The sequence below is a fragment of the Dreissena polymorpha genome, unplaced genomic scaffold (genome assembly GCF_020536995.1).
Source record: "Dreissena polymorpha isolate Duluth1 unplaced genomic scaffold, UMN_Dpol_1.0 chrUn035, whole genome shotgun sequence".
Taxonomy (NCBI): Eukaryota; Metazoa; Mollusca; class Bivalvia; order Myida; family Dreissenidae; genus Dreissena; species Dreissena polymorpha.
This window is the reverse complement of record NW_026273349.1, coordinates 60,520-85,349: the sequence shown is the minus strand read 5'-3', so window position 1 is coordinate 85,349 and position 24,830 is coordinate 60,520. Positions and strand designations below refer to the sequence as shown.

Sequence of the window (24,830 nt, the reverse complement as noted above, 5' to 3'; positions counted from 1 at the left end):
GCAATGTGCTAGTTTCCCAGAAACAAAACATCAATGTACTTATAAAAACTCAACAATGTTGCAATTTATAAAGGGCCTCAAATTTCAACGTTTGTTGCAATGTTTGGTTCTGTAAAATAAAGGTTAAACAAATCTTACTGAATCGTACTTCATTGGCCGATTTCTAAACTTATATATATGCGAAATATGTTGATAATCTATATGTAACCAACTTTTTCTGTAGAATTATTAGTGTATTTAAAAACTACAGGTACCTAGCGTAAACTCGAACGTAGCATTTGGTCGTTATTTATACATCTCAAAAGAGGTGGCGCCCTTGATTTACAGCCGTGTGTGTATGTTCTTGATCCAAGTTCTCATTCAGATCCAACGCTTTCGTTTTTTGATGTTCGGATAACTTTCCAGGAAAATAGTTTGAGACAAGTTATACAGAAACGACTTTAAAGCACGGAACATTATTTACCATATATACATAATAAGTGAATTGTGTTTGTTTGTCTTTTTAGACAATGTGAAGTAGTTAGTCATTTGAATTTTCACAACGCGAATGATGCTGTTTTCTTGTGGTCGCGTACAATGTACATGGTGTATATACCATGACCCGTCAGCCGAATCAACAGGCATCAATCATCATTAGCAACACCACCGAAACAATCTAATATTTAATAATCAACATACTTATACATGTACCAGACAAAACATGGACATACAAACATCAACATACAGTTGCTAAAACAAACACAACTAATAATATTGCTTAGTTTAAAAAAACAACAGTTTTTTTGTTATTGTGTGGAACGCTATTGAAGGCATGTGTCAATGGTCTGTAAATTCGCAAACGACTTCGCAGCATACACTTAGGTATAAACCAACAAATTTACGTAAAAAGCACATATTCTTAACAATGATAGCATAGTTTATGTTCAGAAATGAAATATTATATTTCTCTGCCTCACAATCAAATATACGTTCTGACGAAACCGAACTGAATGTATCATACATAAGACATTGTGTGTGCAGAAAGTGTTCTCCCAGATTAGCCTGTGTAGTCCGAAAAGACTAACCATGGGTGACGCTTTCCGCTTGAAAACGGTTGTCGTTAACACGAGACTTCATTTTAAAGAAAAGTTTCATCAAAGCTGACCGTGTGTGCCATGATAAGCCTGAGAAGATTGCGCACATACATTAAGCCCAGTTTTACAGATGAAAGCTCATGGGTTTTCTCTCCTTTAAATAACGCTTATTTGCAACTTCTCAGTCAAGATAAAATACAGTTTCAGCACGTTAACTGATTATTTAGGATATTGTAAACACTAGTAGCAATACACTGAGTTGGCATCAGTGTATCAATTATATAGAAGTGTTGCATTTCCTTATATTCTGGTATACTTTAAATTCGAAGGAAATACCGTCTTCTTCGTGATAGGTATCGGAAGTAGCGTCGTTTCTGAAAAAATTAAGTATGGAACGTCAGCGCGTGTGAAATCGTGAAGCAACACGGACTTAATTAATCCATCTGTGTCTTTAACGAATTAAAGCCTTTAAATAACTAATAATTTAATAATTAGAATTTCATCGTGTTTATACAAGTTATTTATTTAAATGCTTCACTTACTTCTTCAAGCTCGTTAAGATAACTGAGAAAAGTAAGTAAATCTATTGAAATTAAAACCGCACATTCGACATGTAATCCCTACTTTACTTCTCGGAAGTTGTCATCAAAAGGAGGGAAAAATTTGTCTGACGGAAAGTCCTTGTACACGTGAGTCAGATAGATTCGTCCACAGAGCGGATGAGACAGACACTCCTGCAGTAAACAAAGTAATTGTTAGACTCGTCTAAGAGAGCGGATAAGGAAGGCGTTACTGTACATGTGTAGTCCATCCATTACACACCATTTAAATAGACTCGACCAAAGTGCAGGAGAGATAGGCATATTTTAAGTACATAAAACATCAGTATTATAGAATCGTTCACAGGTTTTAGACTAACCATCCCCTTGATACAATAATGCTCAACAAACGTTATTACAATAGCTTGTATAGCCCGGATTCAGATGCTTAAATAAATTCACGCTATATTATATTGAGCATTGACATACATACTTTAGAAATATCACTTTATCACGTTGTCGAATGGTTTCAATACGCTTTATTATATTGAGCATCGAACATACATACTTTAGAGATATTATCACGGTGTCGAATGTTCTCAATTCACTTTAGCCTTGCTCTGGGAAAGCGGACCTAAATCATGTGCATGAAGTGTCGTATCAGATGTGCATTTAGTGTCGTATCAGATGTGCATGAAGTGTCGTGTCAGATGTGCATGAAGTGTCGTGTCAGATGTGCATGAAGTGTCGTGTCAGATTTGCATGACGTGTCGTATCAGATGTGTATGAAGTGTCGTGTAAGATGTGCATGGAGTGTCGTATCAGATGTGCATGAAGTGTCGTATCAGATGTGCATGAATTGTCGTATCAGATTTGCATGAAGTGTTGTATCAGATTTGCATGAAGTGTCGTATCAGATGTGCATGAAGTGTCGTATCAGATTTGCATGAAGTGTCGTATCAGATGTGCATGAAGTGTCGTGTCAGATGTGCATGAAGTGTCGTGTCAGATGTGCATGAAGTGTCGTGTCAGATGTGCATGAAGTGTCGTGTCAGATGTGCATGAAGTGTCGTGTCAGATGTGCATGAAGTGTCGTATTAGATGTGCATGAATTGTCGTATCAGATTTGCATGAAGTGTTGTATCAGATTTGCATGAAGTGTCGTATCAGATGTGCATGAAGTGTCGTATCAGATGTGCATGAATTGTCGTATCAGATTTGCATGAAGTGTTGTATCAGATTTGCATGAAGTGTCGTATCAGATGTGCATGAAGTGTCGTATCAGATTTGCATGAAGTGTCGTATCAGATGTGCATGAAGTGTCGTGTCAGATGTGCATGAAGTGTCGTGTCAGATGTGCATGAAGTGTCGTGTCAGATGTGCATGAAGTGTCGTGTCAGATTTGCATGAAGTGTCGTGTCAGATGTGCATGAAGTGTCGTATCAGATGTGCATGAAGTGAAGTATCAGATGTGCATGAAGTGTCGTATCAGATGTGCATTCAGTGTCGTATCAGATTTGCATGAAGTGTCGTGTCAGATGTGCATGAAATATCGTATCAGATGTGTATGAAGTATCGTATCAGATGTGCGTGAAGTGTCGTGTCAGATGTGCATGAAGTGTCGTGTCAGATGTGCATGAAGTGTCGTGTCAGATGTGCATGAAGTGTCGTGTCAGATGTGCATGAAGTGTCGTGTCAGATGTGCATGAAGTGTCGTATCAGGTTTGCGTGAAGTGTCGTATCAGATTTGCATGAAGTGTCGTATCAGATGTGCATGAAGTGTCGTATCAGATTTGCATGAAGTGTCGTATCAGATTTGCGTAGTCCGTACAGGCTAATATGAAGTGTCGTATCAGATTTGCGTAGTCCGTTCAGGCTTATTAGGGACGTTACTTTATGTATACATTGGATTGTCGCTAAGAATATACTTCCTTTAAATGAACAATACAAAACAATAGGAATTATGTGCGTGAAGTGTCGTATCAGATGTGCATGAAGTGTCGTGTCAGATGTGCATGAAGTGTCGTGTCAGTAGTGCATGAAGTGTCGTGTCATATGTGCATGAAGTGTCGTGTCAGATGTGCATGAAGGATCGTATCAGATGTGCATGAAGTGTCGTGTCAGATGTGCATGAAGTGTCGTATCAGATTTACATTAAGTGTCGTATCAGATTTGCATGAAGTGTCGTATCAGATGTGCATGAAGTGTCGTATCAGATTTGCGTAGTCCGTACAGGCTAATATTAAGTGTCGTGTCAGATGTGCGTAGTTCGTACAGGCTAGTACGTGAAGTGTCGTGTCAGATGTGCGTAGTCCGTACAGGCTAGTGCGTGAAGTGTCGTGTCAGATGTGCGTAGTCCGTACAGGCTAGTGCGTGAAGTGTCGTGTCAGATGTGCGTTGTCCGCACAGGCTAGTGCGTGAAGTGTCTTGTCAGATTTGCGTAATCCGTACAGGCTAGTGCGTGAAGTGTCGTGTCAGATGTGCGTAGTCCGTACAGGCAAGTGCATGAAGTGTCGTGTCAGATGTGCGTAGTCCGTACAGGCAAGTGCGTGAAGTGTCGTGTCAGATTTGCGTAGTCCGTACATGCTAGTGCGTGAAGTGTCGTGTCAGATGTGCGTAGTCCGTACAGGCTTGTGCGTGAAGTGTCGTGTCAGATGTGCGTAGTCCGTACAGGCTAGTGCGTGAAGTGTCGTGTCAGATGTGCGTAGTCCGTACAGGCTAGTGCGTGAAGTGTCGTTTCAGATTTGTGTAATCTGTACAGGCTAGTACGTGAAGTGTCGTGTCAGATGTGCGTAGTCCGTACAGGCTAGTGCGTGAAGTGTCGTGTCAGATTTGCGTTGTCCGTACTGGCTAATTAGGGACGTTACTTTATGTTTACATTGGATTTTCGCTAAGAATATACTGCCTTTAAATGACAAATACAAAACAATAGGAATGTGTAGTCCGAAATTAGCCTGGGAAAACACATCAGTCACTATACGCACTTGCATTATGCCCATGTTTGTTCTGAAATAGATATTTTGCCTCGAACATTCGACTTTATAACTATCATATTATCATATGTTTCTTTTAGTATAAGGTTTATTTCAGAAACAATAAGTATTAAAATTCTTATACCTGGTATATGCCTGCACCACCCATGATCCAGACGCTGTCCACTTTCCCCTTTCGGTCCAGATCTGCGATGTTCTCCAGCGCCTCAGGTACACTTCCGGCCACCGTCAGGAGATTCGGGTGTGTCTTGTTACTCCAAACGGAAATTCACGTGTGGAATTGCGATATGACAACACATTTGATAATGTGTTACTTTATTAGACAACCTATTACAAAGAAAACGTGCAGTATTATTTAGCTGATACTTGTTCTTGTTTTATTGCCTCGTGCCTAAAAAGTGATAATTATGTTGCACTATTGTTTCTTAGCCGTTGTGAACGAAAACGGTAATTAATTCAAATAATGATTAATTTGTATTGGCTTTGGTTGTAAATAATGATTATTTGAAGTCAGGTTTTATTTCCAAGTGTATTTTAGTGACTTTCTACCTTGTTTACATATTTCCAATTTCCGCATTATATACACATGTGTTGCTAAGTGCACGGTTTACGGATGCTGACGACATTCTAGAATGACCATTGAAATAAAATCGGCTGCAGAACATGAGGTAGACGCACCTTGGGTCACGTGACTGACTACAGACGATGTGATATACGCCTCCATAGCTTGCCTGAAAGTCCGTACACACCGCCCAAGTCTTACGGCCATGTACATGTATACTCATCAAACTGGAGTCTGGATTAAACAACAACAACTGTAAATAGATATAAAGAACATGAAGGGAACATAAACATAACTCATGTCTTTATTTGAATGACAAACATTAAAGATATTAATCCTGTGTAATCCATGTTTAGTTTGGACACGACGTTTCATATGAATGGCCGTTGTAAATGGAAAACAATGACAGCGATACATCAAACTATGTGATCAGCCAATCATGAAACGCTTGATCGCGGCCATTTTTCCAACAAACAGAATGGCGTAGACATGACTTTGCGTTATACGACAGAAAACAACGAGAGCGGATTGATCGATTATTTACAGGTTTTATATTTTCTTTCATGATAGCAAGCCAATAAACGTTCTTCACAATAACTCAAAAATGTGCTTAGGGTTAACTTAATCATGGAAAACGGGAAAACTTAGTCTGGAACACTTTAAATCAATCAATTTAACCGCTGTGCTATACGGGCCGTGTTCTTGGAAAATGGAGCTATTTACATGTGCGTACAGTGTCAACCTGTAAAGTTCGCAAACTTTCCGCTGATATTCTACTTTCGGTTTAAAGTCTTTTCCTAGCGAAAATCAGTTTAGGTGTAAAGTGTCTTTCCTCATTGCGGACTGCATGGCATATGTGGGGCGACATTTAAACGAACATGCATTAATACCCGTTTTCACAGACCGAGTCTCATGTTTACAATATTACCTTTCTTGTGTGTGGATGTGGTCTTTAAATAATACTCAAAATCGGCCCTGTAAACAGACATAAACTTGCAAGCATAGTAGGTACAGAAAAATGAGCTTTGTTTTGGGAAAACTGGTCTTAATGCGTGTGCGCAAAGTGTAATCCTAGATATGCCTGTATAAGTGTAGATTGTCATCCCTCTTTCTGAAAAAGCTGGATATTTGGATAGAAGCGATATCCTTACGGGTAAAATACATATCCGCAAAAAGTGTCGTATCTAATTAGCCAATTCGGACTGTAGAGGCTAAAGTGTGATGACAATTTACGCACATGCATTTAGCCCAGTTTTCCCAAAGCGAGATTATATCTTTTCCTGTATTCAATAGTAAATAAACAACGTTGTATATGGACAGCAATTCAAAATGTCGTAAGCAGACAGAGTGAAGATAACCATTTACACATCGATATTTTATTGTTTATTGTAGACGGATTGTAAAGTTCTTTGTACTTAAGTTTATGTCTACTCATATATTGTTTTTCATTTGTGAGACACATCAAACTTTGTTTTGGGAAAATTGGACTTAATGCATTTGTGTAAAGCCACGTCAAAATTAACAAGAAAGGACACTTTCCGCCTAAACTGGTTTTTCGTTTAGCAGATATCTCCTTTATACCGAAAGGTCCGTAAAAGCGGAATGTGTACACAATCGAACGACACTTTTTGCAAATGCATGCAGCCCATTTTTTCCCAAAATTATTCGTATACTTACCTCAATTTTGGCCATGGCAGATCACCCTGGTAGCCAATGCCTCTGTTGTTATGACACATTGCTGCCATCATATCGAATGTGATTATTCCGTTCGTGATGGAGACATTTTGTTCCATGATGTCCATGGGCCAACGAAAGACTCTTTAATAGTTCGTCACACTGGTCCTGCAAATGTTATCAACTCTGCATTAGTATTGACCATTCGATTGGTCGCAGTTCAATATCAACAAAGTAAATTTAACAATTGATGAAACTAAACTCATCAATTCAGTCCAGTACTATTTTCTCTTTCTATTTTTAACGCCCGTATTATTCTAAGTCAAATGATGACGGCGATTTCAATTTATTCACCGTTTCAAAACAAAACTCTACACAATCTTGTCTGCATAGTTTTAATGTCGTTTATATACGGACAATATTTGGTTGTGTCACATAATGATAGGAAACAAAGTGCAGATATGTACAAATAAGCTTATCGATGAGGGAGAGATTAAAGAATAGTATAGCTGACACAAGGCCGGGTATGTTTGTATTGGTCAAGCAAAAGTGTTTATACAGTAAAATCTCTCATCAAAGGTTTGATAAAGCTTGTAAATAGTTGGGTGGTTTGTTATCCCGTTTCCAGGGCTTCATTGATAGGTTGTGTCACATTATGGTAGGAAACAAAGTGCAGATATGTACAAACAAGCTTATCGATGAGGGAGAGATTAAAGAATAGTATAGTTGACACAAGGCCGGGTATGTTTTTATTGGTCAAGCAAAAGTGTTTATACAGTAAAATCTCTCATCAAAAGGTTTGATAAAGCTTGTAAATATTTGGGTGGTTTGTTTATCCCGTTCCCAGGGCTTCATTGGTTCAGTATCTCTAGTAATCTAGCAAACCAGAAATAAGCACGGATAGAACACTGACCAATGGAATTCATAACTGAGTTTCACGGGGGAAATGTTAGAGGAAAATAATCAATTAGCATTTAGATCTTGAGGTGAACAGATGGAAAAAGACACAATCATGTAGCAATCACAACATATTTGTATAATTGAAATATTAGTTATGTCAGACATTAAATTGGGCTAGAGACTGATATATGGTATTGTTGAATATTTTATCCCACATTATGCAGAGAAATTAACATTAATAGAGAGGGACGGACTTGTCCCATGCGCGACACGGGAAAATGGTAGCTAATGCAAATCCCGTCATCATGGCAATATGCACATGACGAGAAATCCAATGGTAGGCTACATACTAGTAATTTAAGAGAAATGAACATTGCTAGTAACTATGTGTCGTCCATGAACTATGAACGATTACGTGACAGTTGTATACTAACATCTTTAATACAAAGCATATAAATGATTTCCGTCATGTTCAACGTAAGTACACCGAAATCTTTGTGAAGCTTTTAAAGAACCTTTTTGCATTCATAAATAATTCATTAATACTCTTCAAAATTCCATTGATTGATATATTTTTAGACACACGTTCAGTTTGTTAATAATTCTTCAGTAAATGCGATGCTCGGCTAGCCCTAAACGGTTTAAACCCTCATGATTTGCATCGGTCGCTCAAAGGAGGTGATCGCAGTTTTGATAATTATATGGCTATGGTGTCAGGTGTTACCAAAGTAGATAAAAACGAAATAAAAACTCCATAAAATAGTTTATGCAGTTCCATTATTCGCTATTTTAAATTAAGTTTACAAAGACATCTTCATCTACGTGTAGTATAAAACATGTTTTAATGTTTGTATAAATGGTGCATTCATTTTATAACATGTGCTATACACTGTGTCATGTGTTGATATATGCCTGTTACAATTTCGCTTGCATAATGTTAATTATCATCTGTGTCATTATCTTTTAACAATATGCTGTCGCAGAAGCTTTCCGAAATACCTTATAATACCGTACCCTATTCAGAACCACAACGCAGAGAATTGGTTAAACAAGACTGCATAATACAATGGATAGTGTATGTTTAAACGGAAACAAATGAACACGATTGCGGTGTGCCCTTAATTTTACCATGTCAGCGTAAACTCGTGAGACCGAAATGTTTCAATTATCTGATAACGTGTAGGTCATGGCGAGTTCACAAACTTGCGTGAAGGGGTTAACGGGACTGGTAGTATACGAGCAATGAATAATAATGAGTCTCGCTCTGGGAAAACTGGGCTTAATGCATGTGCATACAGATTCGTCCCAGATTAGCCCGTGCAGTCTGAAGAAGCTTACCATGGACGACAATATCCGCCTTGGATATTTGTTTAGAAGAATCTTCCTAAAAACAAAAAAGTCGGACTGCACAGGCTTATTCTGGACGAACCTTTACGCACATGCATTAAGCCCTATTTTTCCATAGAGAGGCTTACATGTATTATATAGAGCAATCATCGCAATTAATACAAAAACCTGCAACCTTAAGGTTTCTCTCCTGCAGATGCAGCTTAAAAATGGCATGTGTTTTGTATATTTCCACCACGTACATCAACATATGTCTTTGATTTATTCAATTAATTATTACGGTTCATGAGCTGTATAAAGAAGCATTTGCACAAGCAAAAATAGCTTTCTTAACAATAACGTTATTTTAGGAAGTACCTAATTACAGATTCGGGTGATCACGGTTGTTGTGTACCTCAATCTAATGTGATGACTACATTTGGTTATGTTTGATTTGTAAGGTGTTTCATACTGATTAAGTAATTTAACACAAAGTAACATACTGCTCAAGTATTTCCTTTTAAAAGGAACATTTCGGATCCGGATAATCATTAATAGGGGAAAATGCATACGACAACCTGTTTTTTTTTTACTGTCATCATGGTTGTGAAATTCCTATCGCAAACCTACCTAAAACTATACTATGATGTATTGCAACAACTTTAATTGTAAGTATTTAAATGGCATAACATCGCGTTTATATGTCTTTTTAATAATTATAATTAAACATATACATACAGCCTAACATCGTAAGTTTAAATATGACCTACCTTAAACGTACGAACGATAAGTTCAACAAAAATACCAAAATTTTGATTTAAACTCAATAATTAAATCCAAGCATACCGTTATACACTGACCTTGCACTATGCAGATTTACAATCAACATCGACTGCAAGTAAACACGTGTACACCGTAAATGTCGAGATTATCAGCTACTACGAGTTGACCAAAATGCGCAGGTCAATCCTGAACCACCCGAGTGTCATGTACACAAAGAAAAGTAAATCATTATAGTTTTGACAAATACAGATTTGCACAGGATGTCTTACAATCAATGTTTCAACAGTGACACGCGCAATACATGCGGGGTTGTTAACTAGCCAGTTTAGGGCTTTTAAAATATATTTGAAGTCCATTTTTGCAACATGTTTTTATTTTATTAAATGTAATATTTATGCATGCAAAGAAGGTAAAGTCTTAAAACAATTCATTTACGTTTGATATAGACATATATCGTTCTGTAATTTTAAATGTGTGTGATTGTATTCGGTGTCAGATGTGTGCAATATATGAATGGTTATGCAAGACGTTTACCTAAATATACACACTATAACATAAAATGCCAAATAAATAAGGATGTCTTGTTTCATCGGATGTATATGTTGTAGGGGTGGTATCTTTTATTCGATCTTCTACGATTTACAAATCGCGTACACACACATGACAAGGAAAGCTTTGTTTCGTCTTCATGTGACAAATGACATATATTAGTCCACTAAGTCCGTACAGGCTTATCTAGAACGATACATTCCGCTTTTATTGTATTGCTTCTTTTAGATAAAGCCTCTTCTTAGCAAAGTCAAAATAAGGGGAAAAGTGAAGTATTTGATTAGCCTGTGCTGATTTTTATATTGTTACGTATTCAGTATTATCTGTTTGATCATTTGTGAAAGGGATTCCTTTTGCGTAAGTTCAAGTCGAACTACCGTAGAAATGTGTATTATTTCGTTTATGCTATGTTTTATTTCCTATTTGCGCCAAATGTTTACACTCTGCATTTTGATTTATTTTTGTAGAGACCTAATGATTGACCAAATACAATCAAAGACTTAGCTTTCATTATTGTTTTCTAATGAATTTAGACGTCTAAAACCCGTATAATTTACTCATTGAAGCGTAGTAATTTGGTTTAAAAAATCAACCCTTCAGCTCTTAATTGGATTGTTTTTTTGTTTCAGCCGACTTGATGGGAGCGGAAAATCCATGCATTAAACTTAAAAATGTTGTATTGGCTTACAGAACAATAACACATAAAAGTATAAAAAATATGGAAATGCAATTACGTAGATATATCTTGTCATTGATGAATTGTGTTAAACTAATCATTTATAAAGCAAGCATGAACATTTACAATTTAGGTTTTGTTTTTAATTACGAATACGCCTTTAGTCGCATTTTTTGTCGAACAACGACTTGTTTGAATGTGTAAATACTGCTCAATACAATACTCAACAGTGGCAGATTATATGAACTTGATACATTTAATTGAAATACTTGTCCAACCACTCAGCTCTACTTGATGGTATTACTGCATGCGAAATGTCAAAGAAAAGGTTTCGTCTTTTAACTATTTAAATTATTCAATAGTGAAGTTAAAATGTAATACAAACAGTGATTAATTGTATATAAAGTCTCAAAATATAAACGCATTCCGTCAATGTTGATATTATATTTGCAGTATACACAAATACAGCATACGCTTTACGTATTTATAACAAGAAAGCACAATACCAACTTAACATCATATCCGTCTGGTATTAAACGTCACTGTGAAACATATCCATTGCTCGGTGCTTGTGCGTTTTGAATATTTTTTTATTTAAATTAAAATTTAAATACAGAAATTTTATGTTTGTATTGCATAGACGAATTATATGTTTTTCATAAAATAAACCAATGAATCATATAAAAAATAAAATGACAATTTGTTGGATTCCGTGGAATATTGATTTTAATTCACACGTGATGATTGAAAATATACATTTTCACTCGTGAAAATTTTATTTTCTATGATCACTCGTGAATTAAAAGCGTAATACGGACAATGACTTAGAATAAGAATACTGAGTCTCGCTCTGGGAAAACTGGGCTTAATGAATGTGCATAAAGATTCGTCCCAGATTAGCCTGTGCAGTCTGAAAAGGCTTACCATGGACGACAATATCCGCCTTGGATTTTTGTTTAGAAGAAACTTCCTTAAAAAAAACAGTCGGACTGCACAGGCTTATGTTGAACGAATATCTACACACATGCATTAAGCCCTGTTTTCCCAGAGCAAGGCCCACATGTATAATATAGGGCCGCAATCATCGCAATAAATAAAGAAAACCGCGCTACAATGATTTTATATAATGCAGATGCAGCTTAAAAAGGGACATGTTTTTTTTTAAATATTTGCACCACGTTAATCAACAAATGACGATGGCTTTGAATTATTAAATAAATTATTACGTTCCTGGAGCTGTCTAAAGCAGCATTTGCACAAGCACATATTGCTTTCTTAACAATAACGTTATTTTCAGAAGTACAGAATGACAGCTTTGGGTGTTCAGGTTTGTTGTTGTGTACATTATCCTTATGTGTTAACTACATTTGGTTATGTTTGATTTGTTAGGTTTTTCACTGCTTAAGTAATTTAACACAAAGTAACATACTGATCATGTATTTCCTTTTACAGGGACCATTTCGGATCTGGAAAAACATTAGTAGGGGGAAATACATACGGCAACCTGTCTAATTTTCTACTGTTCATCATGGTAGTGATATTAATATCGCAAACCTAACTAAACAAAATACTATGATGTATTGCAACAACGTTAATAATAAGTATTTTAAGTGCTAAACCATCACGTACATATGTCTTTTAAATAATTATATTTTAACATAAAAAAAACTTACATCGTGAGTTCAAACTTGACTTACCTAAACCGTATAATGCATCCAGTGGGGTTGATCAAGTTTGCCTATATTAGAAGCGAAATTTCAAATCAATATTCTAGCCTGATAGCCACGCGATACAGAAATCTGTCATGACAAAGTGATCAAACACTTTCAAGTGGTGAACGCTCTGAGCACTATGTAATAGTTTAATGATAAATTAAGCACTGTGTGTACTGAATTTAAAATTGCGAGAACAATTTCATTCCGCTGGACAATTAATATTAGTTGAGCTATTACATTTACTTTCTTCAGCAAAAATGTGGCCTCGGTGTGTTTTTTAAAGATTAACCTACACTCAGTTAGTTACATGAGCATCAACACTCCTATGATAAGCATTATTGAAGACATTTTGAACGACGATGTGCTTTAATTTTTGTTTTGAAACGGTTTATTTTGAAACTCTGAGTTGTTTAAGCACAGCCTAAAATTTCGCACTTTACAAACGGTTCTCGCTACGTTATCCCCTGACAGATGGCAATTTACACAAAATGCTTCAAACGGTAAAAAAGATGTAACAAAAAAGGTATACGCGTGAAGGAGACCTTCATAGACATTCCTTGTTTTCTGCGTTACATAGATGCAATTCCAATAATTAATATATCAGTCCATATGTCAACGGTTACACGCATTTTAATAAAACTGGGGTAATAATCACTTCACATTTCACAATATCATAAAAAAATTGAACATAGAGACACATTTGATAGTTTCGTTCATTCTAAAATATTGTAAAAACACAACAGTAGATTCTTTTAAAACAAATAATTGTTTCGAACTTCATATTTTGTGCAATATTATATACTTAATTATTTTAATTGTATAATTATTGTATTTGTCCTTCAAATTAAATGATTTTATGTATTTATATTTAAAATTTTGCAATATCTTTGATTAAATGATCAATCTGGATGCAGGAAAGGTTTGACGATTTCTGAAATATAGCTGCAATTTTAGTGAATTGTTTTCAATTGTTCGGTAGTATTGTTCTTGTGTGGGTGGGGTGGGGCCGGAATACCCGGAGGAAACCGCTCTCCCGGAATTATAACCACTATATAAACTCACATGCGGCAGGAGTGTAAATTGAAACCGGGTGGCTGGATATTGTGTTGACTTTACGCAGTTAGATGAATTGTCCACAGTTTAGCAATCTAACGATTTTCAGCAAAAAATGTCATAGATTTAAACAAGAATGTTTGCATTTTTAAACGGGCGAAATAACGCTAATGGATAAGAACAATTATTTCTTCATTAATGGATACTCATCATAATTTGCAAAATACGAGTATTACTAACATAGCGTTTATAATTTGCCATACTTTATAACAGCGTGCTTGGCGCAATGGCAACCCTCTTGCTCTTGCTTACAGAGAACCTGGGTTTGAATCCCGGCGAATCCTTATATTTGTTTGAAAAAATTTTAATGAGATTTTTCTACGCTACGAAAATATGCAAACATGTCCCTTAAATTGATTTCTAAGATTTATAAAAAATGAAACTGACATTCAAATCTTAGAAATTATTTAACTGCGTAAAAACAACAACACATCCATGGACGACTCCAAAGTGCGCAGCTCTATTAATTATGAACGTTCTGTGTGACGGAAACCGCAAAGACGTGTGTACGAAAGTACTGATAGTAAAACGTTTTTACTACGTATCGATTTGCTTAGGCACACGCAACTAGCCTGTATCCGGCGTTTTACTGACTCGCAGAGACAGGGCTTTTCCGTCAAAATAGCTCGTTATTTAACAGTCGACCAATATCTTTGAGTTTAATTATCCCGTTGCTTCTGGTTATCCTCGATACAAAAAGCTTTTGGCATATACAAAAATGCAGTAGTATTCTGTCAACATGGAGTTGTCGTTGAGCAATATGCATTTGTTATTAAGCAATATGCAATTGTCAATTAGCAAAACGAATGGCGGATTTTCCCTACTATAAGTAGGGTGATGTTTATTTTTGTTGCACTAATGTTAGATTTAAATTGAGAATGTGTGTGTTTAATAAAATTTATTGTATAATAAAAAGACAACTTGAACGCTCTTGCGAAAAGTGTCATACATGATATGCTAAGCGGCTGATGGATTGAGTACTCTAAATAATGCAAGTTTGAATACAATATATACAAATGAAGTAACCATATCGTTATTCCAATTAAGTAATAGACGCGCAACCATACCAATCATATGTAGAACACACGCTAGAAGAACAGCTGTAAATATGGCCGTATTAATGTTTGATTGTATACGCGCGCACATTATGCACAGTTTTCCTCGACACGACTCATTTCTAGAAGATTTGTAACGGAACCACGCAAGTTTGTCTGATGATGAGAAAACCTGTTCAATCAGGACGTTGGGAAATAACATATAGCCATAAACAAAAATAATCAAGCAAGATAGCATCAACAGTTAGCAACGCTTATATTTTATCGAAGGTTCATTGATTGCAAGACGAAATAAAGTAAATAAATCGTTGAAGAAACAACAAGCATGTCCACGCCCATACACGGGCCATTTTCACAGAGGATTAGGGGGTAAATGCCTATTCAACAATTAGGCTAAGTAACTTTTTTCCTTGGGCGGATGTTTACCAATTATTCTTGGTTCAGATCATCGTAATGTTCTTCATAAAGAGGTCAAAATCTGGTTATTGTAAATACAACTATTAATATGGGAGTTTTCAACAGTAATTAAGTCTCGCCCTGGGACTCGGGACTTAATGCATGTGTGTAAAATGTCGTGCCAGATTAGCCTGTTCAGTCCGCAATGGCTAATCAGGGGCTACGCTTCGCGCCTAAACTTGATTTTCTTTAAGAAGCAATTTCATTTAATGAAAAAAATACACAACAGCAGAAAGTGTTATCCCTGATTATTTGATGACACTGTACGTTGAGCCCATATTTGCCAGTACGCGCCTTTTATTTTCTGTCACAAAGCATGCACATGGTGTTTTGCTTAACCGACCGCTAATGTTCGAACCACACAGAAGAAGAGGTTTGTTTTATGAGGAAAACATATAAACATTATTTATTTAATCTCAGGGTTAAGATTGATACTTCTAAAGTGTTCAAGAAGTTTTTGTTAATTCATTTAAGGAATAACAGCCCCGCTACAGGGCGGCCATGTGAATAAGGACTATATACAATGGATATCGTTGATCAATTGCGTTTTGCGAGTAACATAGCAGGAAAGAAACTGAAAGGTTTAATATACCCTCACTCTAGCACGATGAAATCTGTGCAGTCTGCACAGGCTAATAAGGCACGACACTTTCCGATTTACAGCATTTGTTTTGTTAAAATAAAGTCTAGCAATAATGCAAATCCTGTTTATGCGGAAAGTGATGTCCGTGATCAGCCTTTGCGGACTGAACAGGCTAATCTGGGACGACACTTACCCGTGATTAGCCTATGTGGACTGAACAGGCTAATCTGAGACGACACTTAACGCTCATGTATTGGACTGAACAGGCTAATCTGGGACGACACTTAATGCCCATGCATTAAGCCCGGTTTTCCCAGAATGAAGCTAATTTATTATATGTGTGAACTATGTCTAGAATGTCATAATAATTCGTGAACACTGACGTCATAAATATGTTGAAAACATTTCGCTTACTACAGCAATGTGAAATGAATGTTGTAGTTCTTTAATTGTTAAAGATTGAATATTTATTTATTTTTATAGTTTATTAATGTGTTTATTACATAGTAGGTGGAATTATGCAATGACGACTTAAATAATCAACATTTATCATTTCACTCGAGCTAGATTAATGGTATATTTTATGCACCTGCAACATTGTTATCACGCTCCTCGCATAACGCCCTTATTCAATGATGCCCATGGTATACAGCCGATAGCAACTACATGATACACGTTGGGAAAACATGACCGCCACATAAAGGGAGGTAACATTCCTCACAAGGGTCTCACCGTCCCTCTGCAACCACAAGTTATTCCCCATTACTCAAAACAGATTTGTAAATTGTTTAACACTCTCTATCTACGTTTGCATATTTTTGCATATGCAAACTAAAACAGCTGTAATAAAAAAAGATCTATACACTTTTTTCCAGCATATATTTCTGGATCATTTAAACAAGCAACTCGATATAAAGTATAGTTAACTGGATATAAAGTATAGTTAACTGGATATAAAGTATAGTTAACTGGATATAAAGTATAGTTAACTGGATATAAAGTATAGTTAACTGGATATAAAGTATAGTTAACAACAGATACGAGCCTCCCTCTGGCAATGATGGATTTAATGCATGTGCGTAAAGTGTCGTCTCAGATTAGCCTGTGCAGTCTGCATACGGTCATTATGAACTAAACTTTCCGCCTGAACTGGATTTTCGCTAAGAAGAGACGTCTTTTAACAAAAATAAATAAATACAGTGGTAAGTGTCGTCCCAGATTAGCTTGTGCGGACTGCACTGGGACCATGAACAACTCTTTACGCACATGCATACAGCCCTTAAATTGGAGATCTCTGTGGAGTGTTTGAGTAGTTTGGATGTGGCGGTAATCGCTGTGAATATTTTAATCAAGTATCGGCCGTGATCGACAATATCGCCGTTTCCTTTAAAGAAGATCAATTAATATATTGTACAATCAAATGAGTACGTTTAGAGTCCTAGCTTTTTCGTGGCTAGTATGGTTTGAGGATCTACAATAACCCAGTGGGCATCCAACGTTGCTGCAACGTTGTATTTAGGTTGCATTCGAACGTTGCAGTTTGGTTGTACCAATGGTCTATATGAAAGTTTTCCCGACGTTTTTTTCCCAACATTGCTGCGACGTTTTTTCCCAACGTTGCTGCAACGTTGTATTTAGGTCGCATTAAAACGGAGTATTTTTAAATTCTATTTTTTTTAATATAATAAAATAAAAAAATATATATATTTACTGCCAACCGCTCTTTCGATTAATATCGGCAGTTATGGACATTTTCGAGTTCGTTTCTTAGAAAGAACCATTATTTGATGTCTATAGAGGAGTTAATGAACCGCTCAAAGAATGGGAATCGAACCCACTAACTCCCGATCGCTAGGCGGACACCTCATCCTCTACACCACGGCGAATGTTGAGAGTTTCAGACAAAAATGTTGGCTACTAATTTTTGGTTGAAACTTTGAAACTAGATTCTACCAATTTAATGCATAACACAACTTAAACGATATATTTTATCCGGCGATTTTGAGTTAAAGTCCATCTTTAGCATCTTTAAGTTTTAACTGATTTGTAAAATTTAAAAAATTGAATTTCTAAAATGTACACGAAATCATATTTTCATTGATGCTATGCATGAACTGCATTATTATAAAGTATAAAGATGGTATATATCGCTTAAGTTTGGATTACACGTATTCGAATTCCCATAGGGTCCTGTTATAATACTGCCAACTTTCAAAGCATTTTTCTTGCCTTTCCTATATATCAAATTGTGCAAGACCGGCATCAAATTAAATATGGATTTGTCCTCTTCAAATAATTGCTATGAAAAAGTATCATCTCGCAATTTCTAAGAAAGTTAAATTCGCTCAAAGACAAGAACCCTCGGAAAACAGACTTTCCGAAGTTAGATTTCGACATAAGCAACGTACTTCAATAAACGCATCCCTAAACGTTAATATTTCATGATAGTCCCTAATGAAATGCACATATATGTTGCAGACACACATTCGATACTGGAATAACCAAAATAAAAAACATGAGTGCGTTCGCTAATGTGCTTTAAATGAAAAAAGCGAAAAAGGTACTCTTTAGAAATATCTCGGAGGGATAAAGGATCAAGTGTAATGTTACGTTAAAAAAACTTTTCAGATCATATAAACAAACGCATCTTCGTCTTTATAAATCTATTTGTACTACACATACACAGTTTCATGTCGATCTGAAGACTAGAAACACCCAAAACACGCATTTGTGTATGTCGCGTGATGCGAAATCTGTATTGCATTTTCTCAACTTGGATTACTTAATCAAGGCTAGCTAACATTCCTTTGTAAATCAAAAACAAAAAAGAGATTGACATCTCATTCGTAATTGATTGCATGCAATAGACACAGGTGTTTAGATAAGTATTTATTTTCAGAGAAAATCCAGTTTAGGCGGAATATTAAGCCTGATGCATTAAGCCTTGTTTACCCAGAACGAGGCCAAAATACTCATGAAAAAACCCGACTCAATAGTAGCATTCACAATAAACACGTGACGACTTCTTCCCGGACGTGAATCACGATTACATGAGCCCAGTTAGCATCGTTAAACATCCGCCAAATAACTTGTAAGAAAAGGTTTCCTGCTCTTATTGGTTGAGATGGAAAAAAATATGTTTTTCCTAAACAACTGTGAAACTGCCTCATTTATGGGCGTGCTGTTTGCTATTTAAATTATGGTTTATTTTATGTATCATCTCCCATTTACCTTCAACAAAATATACGTGATGCTAAGTATTGATGCTATCTAGCTTGTTTTTTGTTGTGTACCAAATGTTCTATCCCAACGTCCTTGTTGAACAGGATTTTCTCAAGATTTGACTAAAGTGAATTGTTCCGTTTCAAACGTGATGCACTATCTGTTAACCGTACTTTGGGGAAACGGTGCATAACGCGTGTGCGTAAAATGTCGTGCCGGATTAGGTTTTGCAGAACGCACACGTTCATCAGGGGTAATGTTTTCCGCATAAACTGGATTTTCACTAAGAAGAGACTTCCGTTAAACGCAAAATTTTATTAAAGCGGAAAGTGTCGTCCCTGATAAGCCTTTTCGGACTGCACATGCTAATCTGGGACGACACATAACGCAGAGGCTTCAAACCCAGTTTTCTCAGAACTATTCTCAAATGGTGTTTCTCTAATGACCATCAAAATTGAATAGCTGTTTACAAACTAGCTTAACATTAAGTCGTTGTTAAGGTCATTTGCTCCAGGTATAAAATACTACACTGTAATAAAACATATTTTAACCGCTCTGAGTTAACGTTTTAATTAGAAAACTTGAAACGATTGACAGTTAATGATATGTTTTTCCAACATTATTTGTACATTGTGAATAGCATAATCACAACAGTTGAGAAAAATGTTTTCCTTGTGAAATCGTCCGAACTTATCACATTTTAAAACGTTTTGTTGTTGAATTAGCAAAATGTCTTATGCATATGTGTTTGATAGCATTGTTAATCATAAATATAACGATTTGCGAATCAATGTATTCATGTACATATAAAACATCGACAAAACACTTCAACGGCTTTGATTTTAATGTCAATTTGTTTTTCGGATGTTTTGCTAAATTATCCACTTGACAGTCCGAAATTCGAGACAAAACAGCAGTTAGAAATTAAATCTGCTTAACAAATTGTCCACACATTTGTAAAGTGGTTTGAATCCCAAGTAACGAATATCTTGCTGACAAAAAATCAAACATACGCATTGAAATCAGAAAAGAAACACAAATTGTGGTAACTACTTAAAATGTGTAAAGTATTTGATTTTTTTTCTGGGAGTTCCACTGGAGTTAATCGACAATGATTTGAGACTCGTTCTGTGAAAACTGGTCTTAATGCATGTAAGTGAGTGTGGTCCGAGATTAGTCTGTCAAGTTCGCAAAGGCTTTGCTGTGAAACTACAGGCCGCCTAAACTGTATTCTAGTAAATAAGATACTTTCTTTAAACGAAAAATACAATAAAAAGAGAAAAGTGTCGTCCATGATTATCCTGTGCGGACTGCACAGGCTTATCTGGGACGACACTTTACGCACATGCATTATGCCCAGTTTTCTCAGAACACGACTCATATTATGATTTCACAAACATTTTGATGACATATCGTACACGCAAAAACATTGTGAAGTCAAGACGCATATTCACACACTTATAACTACAATGCCCTACATTCATTAAGCCCCGTTATCGCAGACCGCATCTCACCTAATGTTAGTGACATAGAGAATATATGGTTGGTGACTTTTGATATCATGTGATATCAGACGAGTATGATATGGCGTACGAAAAGGCGTGTGTCGTGATCTTTGAAAAAGGAGTTTAATGCATGTGCGTTAAGTGCCGTCCCAGGCTAATCAGGGACGACACCTTCCGCATTTATGGTATTTTTCGTTTTAAAGAAAGTCTCTACTTAGCAAAAATCCAGTTCATGCGGAAAGTGTCGTCCCTGATTAGCCTTTGCTGACTGCACATGCTAACCTGGGACGACACTTTACTCACATGCATTTAACCCCCTTTTCACAAAGCACGACTCATATATATATACCCGTGTGTATTTACACGCGCGTATATGTAACAGGTCATGTTGGCATTTGTTTTAAAGTCGACGGAGGGAACACGTTATACAATACATTTCTTATCTGATAATGGCCTTGAGATAACTCCGAGGCGAAATTGTCTAGTCACAAACATTAAAGAACACATGACTCGGACAAATTCAACATAAATATACATTTAAGGATGTTCGACCTTAAAGGTTACATTACACTAAATCATTGTGTATCCCTCCGTGGTCCATTCGAAAGTAGTGCTTATTTCTAAAGAGTTCCTTTTCTCTTCTTGAATATAAGCCATTTAACAATGTGAGACATGACTTTTGTGGTTATTTGTAATATCCTGTATGTGTCTGGAGTACTTTGATGCCTTGGATTGGAAGCTAACTTAAAAGATGAACTTTTGAGGGTGTGTTTTCTATTGTGTGGGGCTTTTGTCGAAATTAGGATTCCGAAACACGTTTTTCTACGGTGGGTTCATTCGACAGCGATTTACTTTCTTAGAAGTTGCGAGACGGTATATTTTTGATTGCAATTATTGGAAGATGACAGATCCATCTTTAAAATGATACCAGGTTCGGAAAAATTGATACGTCGGAAAGGCAAGAAAAATGCTGTCAAAGTTGTCAGTTTTATAATGGGACCCTATGGGAATCGGAATTAGTGTAATATAACCTTTAAAAAGCACATTTACTGCAATGTCACGGTCACATGGATTCGTCTGCAAGCGAGACAAGTAGAAAATGAATTTTAATGAATGTTTTGATGATTTGGGTGCTAAAATAGATGAGAGGTGTCAATATTTTGGTCCAAATGGATGTTTTAGGTGGTTTTAGACGGTTCCGGATGGGTGGGGGACCTGGTATGGACAAGTAAGGGTAACATTTCCAACAAATCTTAAATGTAAATATTATTATGTCCATAGATTGAAGTTTCAGGTGGAGAGCAAGATGAAAAATATGCAAAATTACATGCATGCAAGCCATTTATGCCATTTTTCTCTTTGTTTGTAGGCCTGACCGTTTGTCCTTGAGCCGTAGATGGTCAACAATCCGCTAGCTGTCTTGCTCTGACTGGTGCACTGGACATGATTTCAATGTGAGTCATCAAACTGATTGTTTAATTAACACATGAATTTCAGTTTGTTCGTTTAAGTACTAACTTAGCTGTGTATTTTTACAGTGGACGTAGTGGTGCGATGCAGGTGGTAGACTAGGTATTTCCATATATACACTATGTTTACAGAATTGCGGCCAGTGGAGCAACATAGCTGATGAGTTAATAGCACTAGTTCTTCAGACAAATAACTTTATTTTCAACCTATAAAGCATATTTAGCTGTAGGTGTGGCCAATTAGCTGTAAGATCTGGCTTTTGTTCTGTTAAGCCCTTAGAGTAATGAATTTCAGAGTGAAGACCATAGCGCCTTTTCCTTGTCAAGTATCGGGCAGCTGTATGTCTTTTCAGAAATGCACATGTCTTTTTAAGCATGTCATTGTGTTTGCTTTTAATAAGATAGGCAATAAACTCATAACCTTTAGACAAATGAGAATCTGTAAATTCAGATATCACTATTTCAGAGTCAGCCAGACCATGATTGAGCTTAAGGATTTTGCTGCGGATGCAGCCTGTGCAGTTCCGGGAGAAAGTCACTGTCTCGGGCAATGCGGTCTGGTATCAGGTAAGCACTATTGAAAGCCTCACACTTTTGGGGGGTCTGAAGCCTTGTGCTGTCAATGCGATCTGGTTCAAGTATAATAAGAATGCATTCTCAAAGCAGTACTTCATCAGATATGGTTATCTCAAGCTTACAGTTCGCGGGAAGATATGACTTCGATTTGTTCTTGCTAGCAGAACCCCTACAGGCCAAACTATGCGTTAAGCACTATTTTCCACAGCAACCCTTGCAGACAGAAAAACAATACTTAAAATTACTTCTGGCATTTAATATCTAATTTCCTACATATCTCTTTTGTATGTTTGTTTGCCCTTTTTAACTCTGACATGCCATCTTGCTCACATTGATGGAGCATACCTGTTTTTGTTTAGAGCCAAGTCCCCGGCTGCTCGAATTTGCCGTGTCAATAATGAGAAAGCCATGGCATGATGTCTCCTCTATGTGTATCCTTATCTCAGTGTTGAACATAATTGCCAGTTTCAGGGGCCTAAACATTTTATTTTATTAAAGGTCTGGATGATCCTTGCCTGACTGCGGGTTTGTGTACACCTCAATCCGACTCTGTGTCCTGAACAGAGGACGCAGTGGTGCAGCGCTTGTGGACGATCCATCAACATCCTGAAAGGTCAACACTACACCAAGCTGGGAAAATTGATCCTGATAGTCATCCCCAGGTAGTGGAATGAATTTTCACTGAACTACAGAGGAATCACACCCAAATAACTTTCTTGCCACGACATTAGTGTGGCCACTCGCGTAGGAATTCCTTAGCAAACATGCTCTTTTGCATGGTGACTGTGGACATTTTTGCAAAACTTACGCTTTCAACACTGGATTTTAAAGAGAATACTTAATAAAATGTCGCTAACAGGACTTATTTATATGAGAGAGACTATCTGGATGCGCATTAAGTGTCACTTTTTGTCGTAAGCTGTTGAAGGAGCGATTTGCGCCTTTTTAAGTGTTAATTTTGGGTAGCCGGCTTGAAAGCTGAAAATTATGCCTCTCATCATAATAGCATTAATTTTTGTAATTGCAATGTGTATGTTTAGATTGTAAGTGAAGCTTTTAATAATAATTTTCTTAAAAAACATGATTTTATATGCTGTCAGTGAGTTTTTTATTGAAAAAAGTGCTTAAATTAAAAAAAAGTCTCCTATTTCATCAAGAAAAGTACACTGATTCACAATCAATACATTTATTTGGGCCTTTTGCTGATATATTGGTGAATTTCGCATGCAATGATACCAGTTTTTGCCATGAAAGTTACGCGTAACAATAATTGGAGACGCAAAATCAGCTGTCGTCACTTAGACTAAAAATCATGCATTCCGACTTGACTGCGGCCAATTTAGTCACCGCTTTAAATGGCCATTTTAAGGCCTTTACCCCCATCCCAATGCACTGAAATTGCATATTCATTGTGGAAATAGTTGAAATCTCATGTGGAGAAAGTTTGAAAAAGATAGGACAAAGTTGAGTTCCCATAAAGGTTACATTACACTAAATCATTGTGTATCCCTCCGTGGTCCATTCGAAAGTAGTGCATATTTCTAAAGAGTTCCTTTTCTCTTCTTGAATATAAGCCATTTAACAATGTGAGACATGACTTTCGTGGTTATTTGTAATATCCTGTATGTGTCTGGAGTACTTTGATGCCTTTGATTGGAAGCTAACTTAAAAGATGAACTTTTGAGGGTGTGTTTTCTATTGTGTGGGGCTTTTGTCGAAATTAGGATTCCGAAACACGTTTTTCTACGGTGGGTTCATTCGACAGCGATTTACTTTCTTAGAAGTTGCGAGACGGTATGTTTTTGATTGCAATTATTGGAAGATGACAGATCCATCTTTAAAATGATACCAGGTTCGGAAAAATTGATACGTCGGAAAGGCAAGAAAAATGCTGTGAAAGTTGTCAGTTTTATAATGGGACCCTATGGGAATCGGAATTAGTGTAATATAACCTTAAGATGTGTTTTTTTATTAAATACTTTTGGTTATTTTCAATATATACACGCATATATCAACTGGTTTTTTAACAGCGTTTCCATTGAAAATATATTTTAAATGTGT

The 24,830-nt window shown here is 36.5% G+C and overlaps 1 protein-coding gene and 1 long non-coding RNA gene across 4 annotated transcripts; one reads left to right on the top strand and one right to left on the bottom strand.

The window, feature by feature from the left end:
* Positions 1 to 708: 708 nt before the first annotated feature.
* LOC127863770 (dihydrofolate reductase-like) lies at positions 709 to 10,039 on the bottom strand. 3 transcript variants are annotated; one of them, XR_008041170.1, is made up of 7 exons: positions 9,928 to 10,039; positions 6,845 to 7,009; positions 6,096 to 6,142; positions 5,284 to 5,401; positions 4,730 to 4,932; positions 1,698 to 1,807; positions 709 to 1,447 (listed from the first exon to the last, which is right to left on the bottom strand). XR_008041170.1 is itself a non-coding variant. In XM_052403418.1 (7 exons), the coding sequence occupies exons 2-6, from the start codon at positions 6,967 to 6,969 to the stop codon at positions 1,694 to 1,696; spliced, it is 534 nt and encodes a 177-aa protein (XP_052259378.1). In that variant the 5' UTR covers positions 6,970 to 7,009; positions 9,928 to 10,039; the 3' UTR covers positions 709 to 1,447; positions 1,678 to 1,693. The 3 variants fall into 3 exon arrangements, 2 of the variants coding, with proteins under 2 accessions (XP_052259378.1, XP_052259377.1); XM_052403418.1 differs by having other exon boundaries at positions 1,678 to 1,807; positions 4,730 to 4,859; XM_052403417.1 differs by having other exon boundaries at positions 4,730 to 4,859.
* An 11,533-nt stretch (positions 10,040 to 21,572) lies between these two features.
* Positions 21,573 to 23,855, top strand: LOC127863774 (uncharacterized). Its single transcript, XR_008041175.1, has 4 exons — positions 21,573 to 21,952; positions 22,094 to 22,178; positions 22,660 to 22,760; positions 23,268 to 23,855. It is a non-coding gene; the product is annotated as an uncharacterized LOC127863774 (long non-coding RNA).
* The last annotated feature ends 975 nt before the right edge of the window (positions 23,856 to 24,830 follow it).

Excerpts from the sequence above, each read along its gene's own strand:
- LOC127863770 (XM_052403417.1), bottom strand. The coding sequence starts at position 6,969 with ATGGACATCATGGAACAAAATGTCTCCATCACGAACGGAATAATCACA. Across the intron at positions 5,402-6,095 it reads CACATCCACACACAAGAAAG|ACTCCAGTTTGATGAGTATA; the intron begins GTAATATTGTAA and ends TGTTTAATCCAG. Across the intron at positions 4,860-5,283 it reads AGTCAGTCACGTGACCCAAG|TAACAAGACACACCCGAATC; the intron begins GTGCGTCTACCT and ends TTCCGTTTGGAG.